We start from the raw sequence: 14,651 nt of genomic DNA, 5'->3' as shown, positions 1-14,651 counted from the left end.
ATTGAAATTTGTCTCACCATCGAACTTCTCAATTTCAAACCTTGTTGCTGCCATCTTTGAATGGGCTGATCTATGAAAATTGAACTAGCTCTGATACCACTTGTTAGGATCGTTCCGATTAAGCAACAAACAAGTAAAAATAGCAGAAGAAATTGAGAAGATGAACACATAAATTTAACGTGGAAAAGCCCCTCCAAAGAGGATAAAAAACCACGAGCAAAGATAATTTTACTATAACGGAAAAAGAACGAAGAGTACAAAAGATAGAGATAAAAACTAAATCCCGAAAACCCAAAAAACAAAGAACCCTCAAAACATAAACGCAAAATTCTCTAAATGTGTTATGAGTTCTAATTTAATGGGTTATTTTTCTAAGATTGTAAAAGAGCCTATTTAAAGGCTAAATTAGTAAGTCAAATAAACTATACTAATAAATGCTAAATATATTATACTAATAAATACTAAATCTTCTAGAAAGAAAATATATTTTTATTTAACTTGACTTGCAAGCAATCTCTTAGAATTTAGGTCACACAACTCTAACATATTTCAAAAAAGAATGAATGTCAATAATATAAGCAAGTTTACAACTAAAAACTCATGGGAATTATAAAATCCCCGCAAAGAATGATGAATAAAAGAATAAACCCATCTCCACATCTACTTCCTCGGCTATGGCGTCTAAATAAATAAATTATTGTATTAAAATATTGTCAACCCTGCCGGCATAGCCACAATTGAAGTGTCGAAGTTGTTGTATGTTTGCATAAAAAATTAGGGTTGAAATTTTGTGTCACTCAATCTTCCTCCTCTAAAATTGTAATGATCGTACGAGTTAAATCGTTAAGAGAATCAAATATAGTACCCCAGCTGAACCAACATCACACTAATATCATCGAACGAGCCTCGCGAGACCGAAAGATCGACGAGTTTCTTACAAGCAAACAACAGATTCGGTTTATCGGTGCCTATGAATGAAGGGCGAACAATGTCAACAGCTTCTTGATTACTAACCTGGGAAAAGGAAATGAAGGATGAAAGAATACAGTTAGATTCATATGAAATATATATATATATATATCCATTGTAAAGATTGTAAAGGTGTGAAGACCCTACCTTGTCCCATAAGCCATCGGAGGCTAATATTAAGAACTCGCAATCGGGTTTGATACTAACGATCTTCGTCTCCGGCTCGGCGATCACCCACTGTTTAAGGTGACGATCTCCGATCCCTCTAGAGACAGCCAGACTACCTTGAATTCTCCAAACACCACGGCATAAATCCACATAGCCACCCTGAAGAACATAAACATCTATCAATTCGACCGATCGAGTTAATTTAGATCGAATCAATTTAAATTTTGAAAATTTTAAGTTATTTCAATTCAATTGGACCCATTTTAAGTTTGGTCACTCTTAAGCGTCATTTTAATTTCAGGCCACTTCTTATAGGTTAAGTTCGGATGGAGTTTTCTTAGAATTCTTGTCAAGTTCATTCTTAAATGGTCAAATTGTGGTTCTGGTCCCTATGTTACACTAATTTATAAATTAGTCCTTATATTTAAATTTGATTTAATTTGATTTATCCGAAATTTGCTGACCAGGTTTTGAATTCTGCTCCTTTCATCCTCCCTCGAAGGCCGGTGATCGGAGGTGAGAGGTTCCGCCGTACCACTTCTGCTCAAAACAGCACGACAATCGCCGGCATTCGATACGACAAGGTCTCCGTTTTGGATCAAAGCCGTCAGGCAGCATGTCCCACCAGCATTGTCTTCCGTAAAAAACTCAGCATCAGTTTTCAAATAACCTTGTTTAACAGCATCCAGTACAGCAGTCTTGTCTCTTCTTGTAATAACTTGGTCTAAAATGTTCTTCTCCAATTTCTGGGCTGCAAACTCTGCAGCTTTAGCACCTCCATGTCCATCAAAAATGCCAAAAATTGCCTGCAATTTATCATTTTAAAACCAAATTTAGTCTGAAATAGTGTAACTATTTCAATAATTTCATTTTGGTACATATTAATTTGTCAAAATTTAATCTATGTATTTTACAAAAACTAAGTTAATTATAGTTTTGGAAAACAATGAAGTTAATCTAATTGTTGGTAAATACGTGTTAAGTTGAATCCTTAATTTTGCTAATTTGATTCATATAAATAACTTTTGTGTATAAATTATTTAATTGTTGATTTTAAGTTAATGATTTAACGATTTGACTAATTCCTTAGTTTTATAAAGCTTCTGACGTCAAAATAAAAGAATTAATTCCTCAATTTTCGTAAAATAGGAGCATCAAATTCAGAATAAGACCTTTTGCTTTATTAGAGCAAACAACTAGTTGGATTAATTTAAAAATATCAAATTTATACGGACTAACTTCCAATTTTTAATATAGTACAGGGACCAAAATATAAATTTGACCCATAAAAAAATACCTGCTTTGTATCTCCTTGAAGTTCAACTGAAGCTGAGAACCTATCTTCCATGGCCTCTCTCCTCCCTCTTTTACAGTATACTGAATACCCATCTCCCTCTCTCTCCAACTCTTTCCCGACTTCGCACGGCGTCGCTGGAATCCCCAAACTCATGGCCTCCGTCGCAACCGGTATTTCCAGCCTCGCCGGTCTCTTCCTCTTTAAAACCGTTGATACCGGTCCCGATCCAAGTCCTGGAGCCGAACCCGAACCGGAGGAAGGCGATGAATTCGAAGCAGAAGAAGACGAGAGCAAAGACACAGGCGGCGGCTTTGGAAGCCGGAGCCTGAAAGGCGAAGAAGGAGAAGGAGACGGAGAAGCTGGAGAAGAAGTCTTGAGGTGGGTCAACGTTAAATTCAGAGCTTCCGTCGAAGGAGAGATGATCGGCGTTTTGTTAAGGAAAAGAGACGATGACGGAGAAAACGCCGGAGAGTTAGATACGGCAACGGAACACGACATTTTTTTTCTCCTCTTTTTTGGCTTCTCCTTTGTTTCTTTTACAACGTTCGAATTTGGGTTTTGTCTCTTCTTTTGGGGTATATTATTGAGATAGGTATGTGTGTATATATACAAAGGGAAGTTCAACGAAGGTCTTTGGTTTGCGTGTTAATGGCGGAATGGTAGTTTTTGACTCTTGAAATTAAGTTTGGGGCACTTGTTTTCTTTTATTATGAGAAGTCTGAATTGCCCCTCATATCATGCTGCTTGCCTATTTAATCCCTATCCTTTAATTTGGTTATTTTTCATCTTTAATTTTTATTTTATTTTTAAAATTTCAAACTTGATCAAATAATAGTTGTTGAATTTGTTAATTAAAAAGTATTTTGTGACAAATATATTCTTTATATATTTATAATTTAATCCCTCTGCTTTAAAATTTTCCTATTAAATTCAAGTTTATCATGTGAGTATTTTCTAATTTCAAAATGTCAAATTAGCGAATTTGATAGAAGAATTATAAGATGTACCTAAATTTTAAATCTGAAAAATATAGAGACTGAATTCATAAAAATAAAAGCAAATGGGATAAATTCCAAATTTATAAAGAGTATAGGGACATGGAGCACATTTTAACCAATATTAAAAATACTTAAGGAAGGGCAAAAGAGGAATTGTGAATTTATAAGCAGCAGCGGTCCCCATGAAAGTAATAAAAGGTCAAACACGTAATAGGATTAAGAGTACAAAACAGTGTTTAAGGAGGGTATGTTTCACACTTTGCGTTTGACTCCTCACTCAATAATAATGGCCGACTAAAAATAGATTTTTGTTATTTAATTTTAATTATTTATGTTTAAATATAAAAATTAAAAAAGAAAAACAACTCATTCTAGCTTCATTTACTCATTCAAAACTGATTTTTTTTTTGGGATAATATATAATTTGCCCCCTAATTTGTTCATTTGTACCTAGGTATCCCTAAAAGTTTTTTGGACCTAGTTGGTCCTTATCAAGTTGGTACCTCCACACCAACATCTTTAGTTTTTGCTGACGTGACACTACTAGTCAATCTGGCGATACCATGTGGCGGTCCCTATATTTTCTTAATGTTATTAATTAGTTCAATAGTTAATATCGTTAACTTCTCAGCTAAAACAATATGCAGCTTATATATAGTAGTTTTTTTGTAGGTTTAGATTGGTGCTTATCTTTTTCTTTTTGCAATTTTTGAAAAACGGTTTAATTTCATTTTTGGTTCTGTCTATTATGGTTAAATTTGAGATTTAACCACTACACTTTAATTTGTAACATAATTGGGTCCATGTAGTTTATAATGTTATTAATTAGTCTAAATCATTAATATCATTAATTTTTCGATTAAAACATTACATAGTTATACATAATTTGAATTCCTTAAAGGTTTTAGAGGCCAATATGTTGCTTTTATTTCTTTTAGGTTTTTTTGTATATTATAAAACAATTGTCAAACTTCAATTTCAGCCCTTACACTATGTTGAAATTTGTGATTTAATCTATATACCTTATTTTTACATAATTTGATCTTTCTACTTTTATAATGTCATTAATTAGTCTAAATATTTAATATTATTAACTATTTTGATCAAAATCTTGACTTCAATTTTTCTTAAGAATCTTGTTCCAACAAAAATTTTATTTATCATGATGAATTGAATGAATGTTTTTAAGAAAAAATCTATATAAACATTTTCAATTTTTTAGGTTACATGACTACCAATTGATTTTTTTAATTTCAAATTGCCAAACATATGATTTAATAGAAGAATTTTAATAGTAGTAATTATTGGGTTTAAATTTTAAATTCAAAAAATAGAGGTCTAAATTTTAAAAATAAAAGTAGGCGAGTATATTTTGGCATTCAAATTTATACTTCATAATTTGATATAAACAAATAATCAACCCAATACAAATCGTGAGACTCGTACTAGTTATATTCATATCATTCGCTAAAATAAAGCTTTTATCCTTTTAAATATAAAAATATCAAAACCTTAAAAATAAAAAATCGAAGAAAATACCAGCAAGAAGTGAGGTCGAGGATCTAAGTAACCCTAGCTTAAGGTGTGTTTAGAGAATCACTTATAATTGAATTTGAGTGTTATTGCTTGTAATCACATATGTACATGTTTTAATATTTATTTTAATTAGAGAGCCTAAGTCCTGTTGAAATAAAAGAAGGGTTGAGAATTGGAGGAATTACACAGATATTTAGCCTTGATAACTTTGAAAATTTTATTATTTATTACAGAAAAGAAAAACTAAAATAAATAAGTAAGATCATAGTTATACCCTCCCTGCTAAACAGTTAGCCATATATACCAAAAAGAAATAATTGGTCAAATAAGTCGGTTTTTTAAAAGAGTGTGTAAAATCGAGTCCAGTTGGTTGGCAAAAAAGCGCTTTCCCTTTGAGCCACATTTTCTAACTCTTTTTTTTTTTAAAATTAATATATGTTTTATGTACATTTTACTATTTTCGAATACTAATTTTTCAAATTAATCCGATTTTCCACACCATGAAAAGAAATAAAAATAAAATAAAAGATTAGGAGCGAAGAAACAGGTGGGTCCAATTTGAATGATACGACGCTAGGTGATGGCTGCAGTTTCCTCGAAGTTTACCGTTGCTGATACGCGCATTCACATTAACGTTGGTTGTGGCGCAATTAATATTTACTAAAAATGAGTATCCTTTGGACTAGTTCAACATCATTTCTAAGGGCTCCTTTCTTCGTGGGGCCAGTTCCTTGGTTGTAGTTAGGCCATGGCAGTTTCTCTTGTACTTCCAATTGCTTTAGGGATGAACCGAGTCCAAGGACAAGATCATGAATTCAGATTAGGGGAGTCAAGATATAACTTTAAATGTTTGAGGGGTTCTTCTTTTCTTTCTTTTCTAAATTTGTTTAAAATCTCTTGGTGTTCAATAGTTAATTTGAAGTTGAATGAAAGATGTTGGTGAGTGCTCTTCTCATATCGATAGGGCTCCTAAGAAATGGATAACATGGGGCGATTGAAGACAACATTACAGCACTCTCCTTTATTGTTAGAGTAGTAATTCATGCCTTTGATTGGATGGCCAAACAAACTAATAGATCTTTAGGGATGGCAATTTAGATTGCAAATTCGGATATTAATGAATATCCGACTTGAATTTTTCAAATTGAAATATTAAAATTACTAATCCTTGCGAAAGAGCGGGGCTACATATAGACCCCTCGGATATCCATTATTCGGATATCCAAATCTACCATTACAAAATAAATGCTTCCAACAATGTTTAAACCCAAAACCTCTTACATATACACCCATGTTTTAACCATCAATATTTATCTTAAACATTAATTATACTTTACACAAATTAATAAATGTTGTATAAAAACATAATAAAATATTTTTAAAAAGTTATATATAATAATTAATAATAAAATTAAATATAATAATAGTTCTTATTAAATAACCTATTGGTCATCACTGTTTTATATTAAATATCACTGTGTCAAACCTTGCAAAACTTAAATTTGCGACCCTTAATATATCTGGCAAAAATTATTTGTTATAGGTGTTAGATGTTGAAATTCACTTAGACGCTAAATATCTTGGGAATACAATTATACAAGGTACTAAGGTATCTAAATAGGATAAATCCCAAGCTATAATTTTCCTCCGTCATAATCTTCATGAAGGATTGAAAACAAAATTATTGGTAAAATTGCTGCTGCTCGTTCCATGTCCTATTATAATAAAACAGTTTCTCTACTTGGGCCATCGAATTTGGCCTTGAATAGGTTTCATTTGCGCTGAGTTTGGTTCACCTGAGTGCTGCATATTTGGATACTAAGTCTCCCAATTGAATACTTTGAGGTGGTTGGATAAGCATGAAAGTCTTACTATCTCTTGATGATTAAAATGTTATTTGAGAGAGTTTTGGAGCTATTGGAAGACTAGTTTATGAAAGCTTTTATAAGATAAATATTCAAGATTATTAATGGGATAAAATCATCCTTTAAAAAAGTGTTCCAAGCCTATCAAAACATTGGTTGTTGATCACGATAGAGAAGCCTATAAATAGGTTGTTGATCGAAATTATAAATATGTTTTGTTTCCCTTGAGTGATATGAGTTATGCGGGTAGTCGGTTACTGAGTGGCCATCCAAACAATAAAGGTGGAGGGTCGTTCATGGGTATCCCTCTAGTTTTTTCTCATGTTGTCACGTGTCCTAGTCGGGTTGTAGTATAACACAACTTCAAAACAACGTCGTTTTAGCCACGTTGATTGCAATTTGCCACATAGTCATGCAATGTCAACATCATTACTTTTTTTTTTGTTAAAAACTAAGAAAATTAACTCGATTGCTCTCAAAAAAAAAGAACAAGGGTCGAGTTTCCTAAAGATGTAAACGTTAATGGTCTATTTTTTGGCTTTATGTGTAATTGTCTTTTTATAGTTTTATTAGCAAACTAGATTTTGTATAATGTACGGATTTGGTTGTATATATTAATTAAAATATATTTTATTTATTAAAAATTATTTTAAATTTTGTAACCATTGAAAAATATTATGATTGAAAAAGTAAAAACAATATAATATAATAATAAAATAAATGTGTTCACAAATCATTCGCAAGTTCACTATTTATAGGTTAAAGAATATAAAGTTATTCAAATTGTCTTAAATTATTGAATATGTTTGAAATTATTTTATTCAAATTTCACTTAATTTAATTTTTTAAATTATCAAATATGTGAATGTACTTACAAAGTTACTTTATTGCAAGGTCTAGATTAAATTAGTCCCTCAATTATTAAATGAATTAATTTAATTTTTGTATTATTAAAAATTAAATAAGACTAAATTGAAACAGAGTTAATATTTGTTGTTTAAAAATGACATGAATTTTTTTTAATTTATAGTTCAATTTCAAACAACATAATTCATCTTGCTAAAAAATAAATATCATTTTTTAAATAGTAAATGTTATCTCTCAAATTTGGTTTTATTTGATTTTCTTAATATGCAAGGACTAAATTGATTCAATCCCTATAATAAAAGGATCTATCGGTATATTCATCTAACTAAATGTATTTTTATTGAAATAATAAAGTCGGTAAAACCGAACTTCTTTTTAGGGGCGAAATTAAGTTGTGATTTTTACGATAGTAAAATACAATTTCAACATTTTAATAGCTTACATCTTTATAATTTTAAAAGATTAAATCAAAATTTATCATTTTAGAGGGCCAAAGTACAATTTTATCTTTATTAATTTAAATTTTAAAATTTTAAAAGAATTTAAATAAAAAAATTCTATAAATGTTAAAGACAATGAAAACATGATATTTTTAGTTCAAATCCTTTGATGAATAAATGTTGTAGACTTCATATAAAAAGATAAAATAATATTTATTTCTTTATAAAAAATGAATTTATGATATTTTTGCAACTTAATTAAAATGGGATTAATGGGTGAATTAAAGTTTTAAATATAGAAGAGATAGATAGTTCTGAAGGCTGGGCAATTATGATTAGATTTGGAGCATCTGAACTTGTAACATCTTGTTTGTTTTAGGCCCTCTCTACCTCAGATCCGATACTGGGTTCTCCAAAGATACGAAACCGAAGAGGGGCTGCATGTTTCAAGGTAAATGTTTCTTTTCAACCGTTCTCTGATTGATTGCTTTATAGAAGATCCAGGCTATTTTACATTTCAAGTTTTGATGTTTGAAAACTGGGAATGAGCAATCGTAGGTATGAGATGTGAGGGCATTTTGCGTGATTCTCTCTTATCTTTTTCTTTCACGTAGTTAATGCTACCACAAAAGAAAAACCCCATTTCCCGCATTTCATATAAACACTTGTTAGTTTCCAGTAACAGTCAAAAACTTCTCATTCATCACTGTTGGGTCATCCATGGCTCCCTCTTCCATCACTGGCACCACTGCTTCTATTGTCATTAGTATTGGTGTGTCCTTTCATCATATAAAGAAGTGGGTTGGCTTTTATAAAAATCATGACCTTCACTTCACTGTCCTTTGATAATAAAACTAATAAGGGCTTTGCCTTCCCTCAAAGGACTTCTTATCTTCCATGAAATGGTTATCAAGTTGCTTAAATCAAATTCCTTTAAGTTGTGTTAGTAGATCATAGTTTTTTCTATCAGGTTTAGATTATGGCATTACATATTTTGTCTTGACAGACATCATGATCCTGCTATTTTTATTCATTGATTGATCAATTCTGTAACTCAAAACATATATATGATCTTGCCAAAGTCAGATATAGCCTTTGGCCAAAGAAATGAGGTCAACTTAATCCAAGGGCAGATGTGTGTTTAGATCTTGAATATGTTTGGGTTACAGAATTCATTGCTGCCAAATATATCTTGTATTGTTCCAATTTTATCATATTTATTAGCAGTAATGAGCTATGTTGTGTTATTACAATGCATGACGGTGATAGTGGTTGCGGAATTGTTTCAGTGAAAACATACAGCTTTACCATCTCAGAATTGTAAGGAGCTTCAGTTCACATGATTGATGGATAACGAGAGTGCCTGAAATCCAAGGTAAAAAGAATATCAGTTGACGTAAGAAAACCAAAATGGAAAGGCACATAGAGAGAGTCCTAAACAGAGTAGCATTGATATCAGTGAGCATAGCCACATTGATTCTGCTTTACCTCCTCCTCCAAACCCCAGAAACATGCATCCCAAGAAATGCTCCCAGAAAGCCTCACTTTAGATTCCCAAAATCCAGTTGTGACTTTTATTCTCGTGACTACCTCCCTCTTCACAAGAAAAACACTCGCCTTTGGTCCTCCAAATTTTGGATCACCAGGGTCTCTTCCTACACTCACTTCTTCACCCAACTTTACCAAATGGGTGTCCTAAAAAACCACTCCAAAGTGCTGTGTGTCTCAGCTGGAGTTGGGCATGAGGTCATGGCTCTAACGAAACTGGGAGTTGAGGATGTTACAGGTGTTGAGCTGATAGAGTCATTGCCTTTTGTTAGCAGGGCCGACCCCCATAATCTTCCTTTCTTTGATGAGGCTTTTGATGTCGCATTTACTGCTCATTTGGAAGACGCCTTGTATCCTTTGCAGTATGCAAGGGAGATGGAGAGGACTGTGAGAAAAGGTGGTGTCTTAGTGGTGGTTGTGGAGGAGCGTAGTGAGGAGGAAGTAAAGGAGATTGTTAGGTTGTTTAGAATGTCCAGCCTTCTTCACTCTTCTTATCTTACTTTTATAGGAAACAGAGTCACCAGGATTCTATTGAAAAATAAGGCTTCTGCTTAATATATATATTTCCCTCTTTTGGTGTTGAATTTTTATAGTTTTGTTTTTGTGAATGAAAAGGGTTTTGTCCCTTACAAAGAAAATCATATACTAAAGATTTGATCCATGCAACAACCTTTGTACTTTGCAAAAGATGAGAATGATGGGGCTTCTTGAAGAGATACGTCAACTACACCGAGAAAAGGCGGGTACAGATTAGGTGTTTATAAGTCGAGTCGGGTCGGATTCAGGCCGAGTTTAAGTATGATGTTAACACACTTTATGCTCGTCCATGTTTAAATATTATAATGGCTGAATTTGGTTGGTATATACCATATGAAATTTGCCATTTTTGTTAGGAAGAAAATTTTTCTTAAGATTTAAGGTGGCAAGTTTGAGGTCGCATCGGGTTTTATGAAGTCACAACGAGCTCAAGTTAAAGAGTGGCATCGCAACATGGAATTCAATGAAGTTGTGACAAGTAATATTTTGGATTTTACAATTTAGTCCCTTAACGACCTCCAATTATATTTTAATTCTATTTTAAGCTTAACAACTTGAAAAAAATTAATTGATTTGGAGTGATCATAATTGCTTCGACAATGAACGTAACATCCCGATACCTTAACCCAATGGTCGGGTCAGGTAGGGTGTGTTACACGAACCAAAAGGCAAAACTAGTGATTTAAATAAAAATTTTTGAATAATTCAATAATTGTTTGTAACTTTTTTTTTAAGTTAAGTGACTAAAATTTTAACTTACTAATCGTTTAGTAACCTTAAATATAGTTTAACCAAAATTAAAACAAGATAAACATTATTCTTAGAAAAATAATAAACTTTTACGATGAATTATACAATATATGTTATTAAGTAAAACACAAAACTAACATGATATAATAAATAAATTAATCTCTATTTTGACTTGTATGAAGTAATGGTTAAACCATTTGTTAGACACTCTCAAACCCTATCACTACCTGTAACGACCCAAAAGTCAATGGTGTCGAAAAATACGAGTTTGGGATCTTATTTTTGTAAACCGAACCCGTAAATATTTTTATTAAATATTTATAGAGTTATGTTATAGGTGAATTGAATTTTGGATAAATAATTTTATCAAGTGATTAATTAAGGTACAAAGATTAAATTGAAAAAGTGGTAAAAGTTTAATTATTATAAAATTTTAATTAGAAACTTAGACTAAGGACCAATGTGGTAATTATACCACATTGGAATTATAAGTGGACAGTTAGGTAGGCAAATTTATATATACATGTTATAAAAACATTAATTTAATTAATTAAATTATAATATAAAGCATAAAATAAAGTATATGATAAAATGTAGTGGAATGAAAAAGAAGATCCCATCTTCTCCATACATTCCAACCGAATTGAAGAAAAGAGAAAATTAGGTTAATGCCATTGAAGGGTTTTCAAGCTTTCAAGTAAAAATTGAATAGTGCAATTAAGGTTTTTTTTTTTTTGTATTTTTTATGTTTTTGGAATTTCGAGAGCTTAATTTAGCTTACTCGTGTGTTATTTCCAAATTGTCAAAGTTTTGAAAAGATGACATTGATGGAGTCTTGAAGTTTTTGGTTTTGTTAGGGAAAAAAGATTAAATTGTGAAGTTAACTAATAGTTTTGTACAATAGGGACTAATATGCACAAGTTTCAAAATTTATGTTAGAAGTGAAAAAAAAGGAGGTCCAAATTGGACTATGAAGAAATTGGGTTGAATATTTGAGTTTTAAATTGAAAGTTAGGCTAGTCCTAATTTTAGGAACTAAATTTGCAATTGAGTGTAATTGAATCTGTTGTTGGTGATAAGGACAAAATTGAATAGATTAAGAAATATTATATATGGTTGAAAATGTGAAATGGAATCATTTTGTGATGAATTTAACTTCTTACAAGTGGAATTTGAAAATCTATTATAAATAAAATTGAAATAAGGATGGATAGTGGATATCAAAATATAAGTCCGATTGCATGATTTATAGAGAAAATGTATATGCAAAATAAATTGAAAAATTAGGTGATGAATTAAGAATTATAGGTTGACATATTAAAATACATTATGTTCTAATGTTTGAAGGTATTTTCTGTGCGCAAGATAAATTTTGATTGTGATCATCTACATGTAGAATAGATGGTGTGTTGATGAGTTTATCAATAGGATATGGCTACATAAATTGGGTGATGAAATGGTAGGACACTTGGTGCATACTTGTAGGAATAAATTATGAACGGTTAATTGTTTTAGAATAGATATTAAAATGCATTTAATGGTTAATTATAAATTACACATTTACTACCACACCACCAAACGACTAGCTTCTATTACACCAACAAATATAGGTGATCAAAAATATTTTATATTAAAAAATAATTATTAGTGTAACGGTAAAAATATATATATGAATTTATTAATATTTGCAAATATAGGCTATTTTATCAAAATATTCTAAAAAAGTATTATATTTACAAAAATAACTCAGGTTTAAAAACAATTACCAAAATAACCTAAAAGGAACATTAAAATTGGGTTGTGGCCTGTCAATGGCCGGAACCCACTCGTATTTTGCACCCATGATTACTTAATATTGTGTCAGACTTAAAAAAACTATTTTTTTTGGTTTTGGCTGTCAATGGCTGGAACCCATATATTTTTTTTAAAATTGTATAATATTGATATACGAAAAAAGGAAAAAAAAATTAGGTCTTTGGCTTTGTCAATGGCGACACTCGATTACAATTTAAAAAATTTATTTTTTTCGTGTCGAATCGAGATATCGATTATCTGAAAAAGTAATAAAAAAATTTTTGGTGCTGGCCTTTCAATGGCCGGCACCTAGTACAATTTTAAAAAAATTTCGTGTCAGAATTAGATATCAGTATACGAAAAAAGTAAAAAAAAAAAATTTGAGTGCAGGCCTATCAATGGCCGGCATCCAATACAATTTAAAAAAATTCTTTTTTTTCGTGTCAAAATTAGATATCAGAATACGAAAAAAATAAAAAAAATTTGGTGCTGGCCTGTCAATAGTCGACACCCAGTACAATTTAAAAAAAAAATTTCGTGTCAAAGATGGATGGAATAGAAATAAATGAAATTTGAAAAGTTAGTCAGAACAATTATAACAATTTATGGCATGCATTGATTTCAAACATTGAAATAAATTAAATTGAATGAAAAACAAAAAGTTGTCAAAAGTATTTTTTTTTTCCACTTTTACCACGAATGCCGTAAATTGCTATAATTGTTCTGACTAACTTTTTAAATTTCATTTATTTCTATCCTATCCATCTTTGACACGAAAAAAAAAATTAAATTGTACTGGGTGCCGACCATTGACAGGCTAGCACCTCAAAAATTTTTTTTATTTTTTTCGTATTCTAATACCTGATTCTGACAAAAAACAATTAATTGTACTAGGTGTCGGCCATTGACAGACCAACACCAAAAAAAATATTTTTTACTTGTTTCGTATTCTGATATTTGATTCTGACAAGAAAATTTTTTATTTTTTCGTATATTGATATCTAATTCTGACAAAAAAAAAATTTTTAAATTATACTGGATGCCGGCCATTAACAAGCCAACAACAAAAATTTTTTATTTTTTTAGTATATAAGTATTATATAATTTTAAAAAATACATAAATTCCAACAATTGAGAGACTAAAACCCAAAAATTAATTTTTAAACCTAACATAATTATTAGACAATCAGAAGTACAAAATACGAGTAAATTTCGACCATTAACAGACCACAACCTATTTTTATTATTCCTTTTAAATTATTTTGATAATTATTTTAAACTTAAATTATTTTGTAAATATAATATTTTTAAAACTATTTTGATAAAATAGCCACAAATATATTTTTCATTGGTATTAAATACTTGGCAAAAAATATTATTAAATAAAAATTATAAAAAAAATAAATAGAGAAATCATTTAGCCACCTAATCATGATTGAAACTCATTCAATCGTTGCTAAAAACAAGTTTAAGATATTAACGCATAAAAAAGATGACTAAAAGAAAAGGAAAAAAAATGGAATTTAGGAGTGTTTTTATGAGAAATGAACTCAGTCCCTTAGATGTTCATAAAAATCTGCGATCATATTCGCAAGTCATTACAGGTCTGTTATAACTCATCACTGTTCTTCACAAAAGAATAAAAACACTCCCAAAACCCTAAAACTCTTAATTCCAAATATATATAATGATTGAAAATATAGTTGCCTAAATGGACTCCCACAAACATAGAGAAAACTGAAATTTTGAGGGAGAAATAAGAAAACTTAAAGCAACACAATGAATTTCGCTTCAAGGGAACGAGTCCTGTGGGAACGGAATTGAATCCTCACAGACCAGATAGTGAAGCCTCAAAAATTAAATTTAAAGAAAGGGAGGCAAT

At 30.7% G+C, this 14,651-nt stretch overlaps 2 protein-coding genes and 1 non-coding gene across 3 annotated transcripts; 1 reads left to right on the top strand and 2 right to left on the bottom strand.

Annotated features, from left to right (window-relative positions):
- Window positions 1-468: 468 nt before the first annotated feature.
- Window positions 469-3,039, bottom strand: LOC105789000 (probable protein phosphatase 2C 25). The gene is made up of 4 exons (XM_012616174.2): window positions 2,435-3,039; window positions 1,602-1,943; window positions 1,117-1,296; window positions 469-1,014 (listed from the first exon to the last, which is right to left on the bottom strand). The coding sequence occupies exons 1-4, from the start codon at window positions 2,930-2,932 to the stop codon at window positions 853-855; spliced, it is 1,182 nt and encodes a 393-aa protein (XP_012471628.1). The 5' UTR covers window positions 2,933-3,039; the 3' UTR covers window positions 469-852.
- A 6,511-nt stretch (window positions 3,040-9,550) lies between these two features.
- LOC105789001 (uncharacterized) lies at window positions 9,551-10,243 on the top strand. Its single transcript, XM_012616175.2, has one exon. The coding sequence runs from the start codon at window positions 9,551-9,553 to the stop codon at window positions 10,241-10,243; it is 693 nt and encodes a 230-aa protein (XP_012471629.1).
- A 4,070-nt stretch (window positions 10,244-14,313) lies between these two features.
- LOC128039441 (small nucleolar RNA SNORD25) lies at window positions 14,314-14,398 on the bottom strand. Its single transcript, XR_008193943.1, has one exon. It is a non-coding gene; the product is annotated as a small nucleolar RNA SNORD25 (small nucleolar RNA).
- Between the last annotated feature and the right edge of the window lie 253 nt (window positions 14,399-14,651).

This window comes from Gossypium raimondii, chromosome 2, assembly GCF_025698545.1.
Source record: "Gossypium raimondii isolate GPD5lz chromosome 2, ASM2569854v1, whole genome shotgun sequence".
In the NCBI taxonomy this organism is placed as follows: Eukaryota; Viridiplantae; Streptophyta; class Magnoliopsida; order Malvales; family Malvaceae; genus Gossypium; species Gossypium raimondii.
The sequence above is the reverse complement of the archived record's forward strand: the minus strand, read 5'-3'. Positions and strand labels throughout refer to the sequence as shown.

What these genes read in the sequence shown, in the direction of transcription:
- LOC105789000 (XM_012616174.2), bottom strand. Translation starts at nt 2,932, where the DNA reads ATGTCGTGTTCCGTTGCCGTATCTAACTCTCCGGCGTTTTCTCCGTCA. An exon ending in TTCAAGGAGATACAAAGCAG is followed by an intron (nt 1,944 to 2,434) that starts GTATTTTTTTAT and finishes GATAAATTGCAG; the next exon opens with GCAATTTTTGGCATTTTTGA. An exon ending in GGAGCAGAATTCAAAACCTG is followed by an intron (nt 1,297 to 1,601) that starts GTCAGCAAATTT and finishes TATGTTCTTCAG; the next exon opens with GGTGGCTATGTGGATTTATG.
- LOC105789001 (XM_012616175.2), top strand. Translation starts at nt 9,551, where the DNA reads ATGGAAAGGCACATAGAGAGAGTCCTAAACAGAGTAGCATTGATATCA.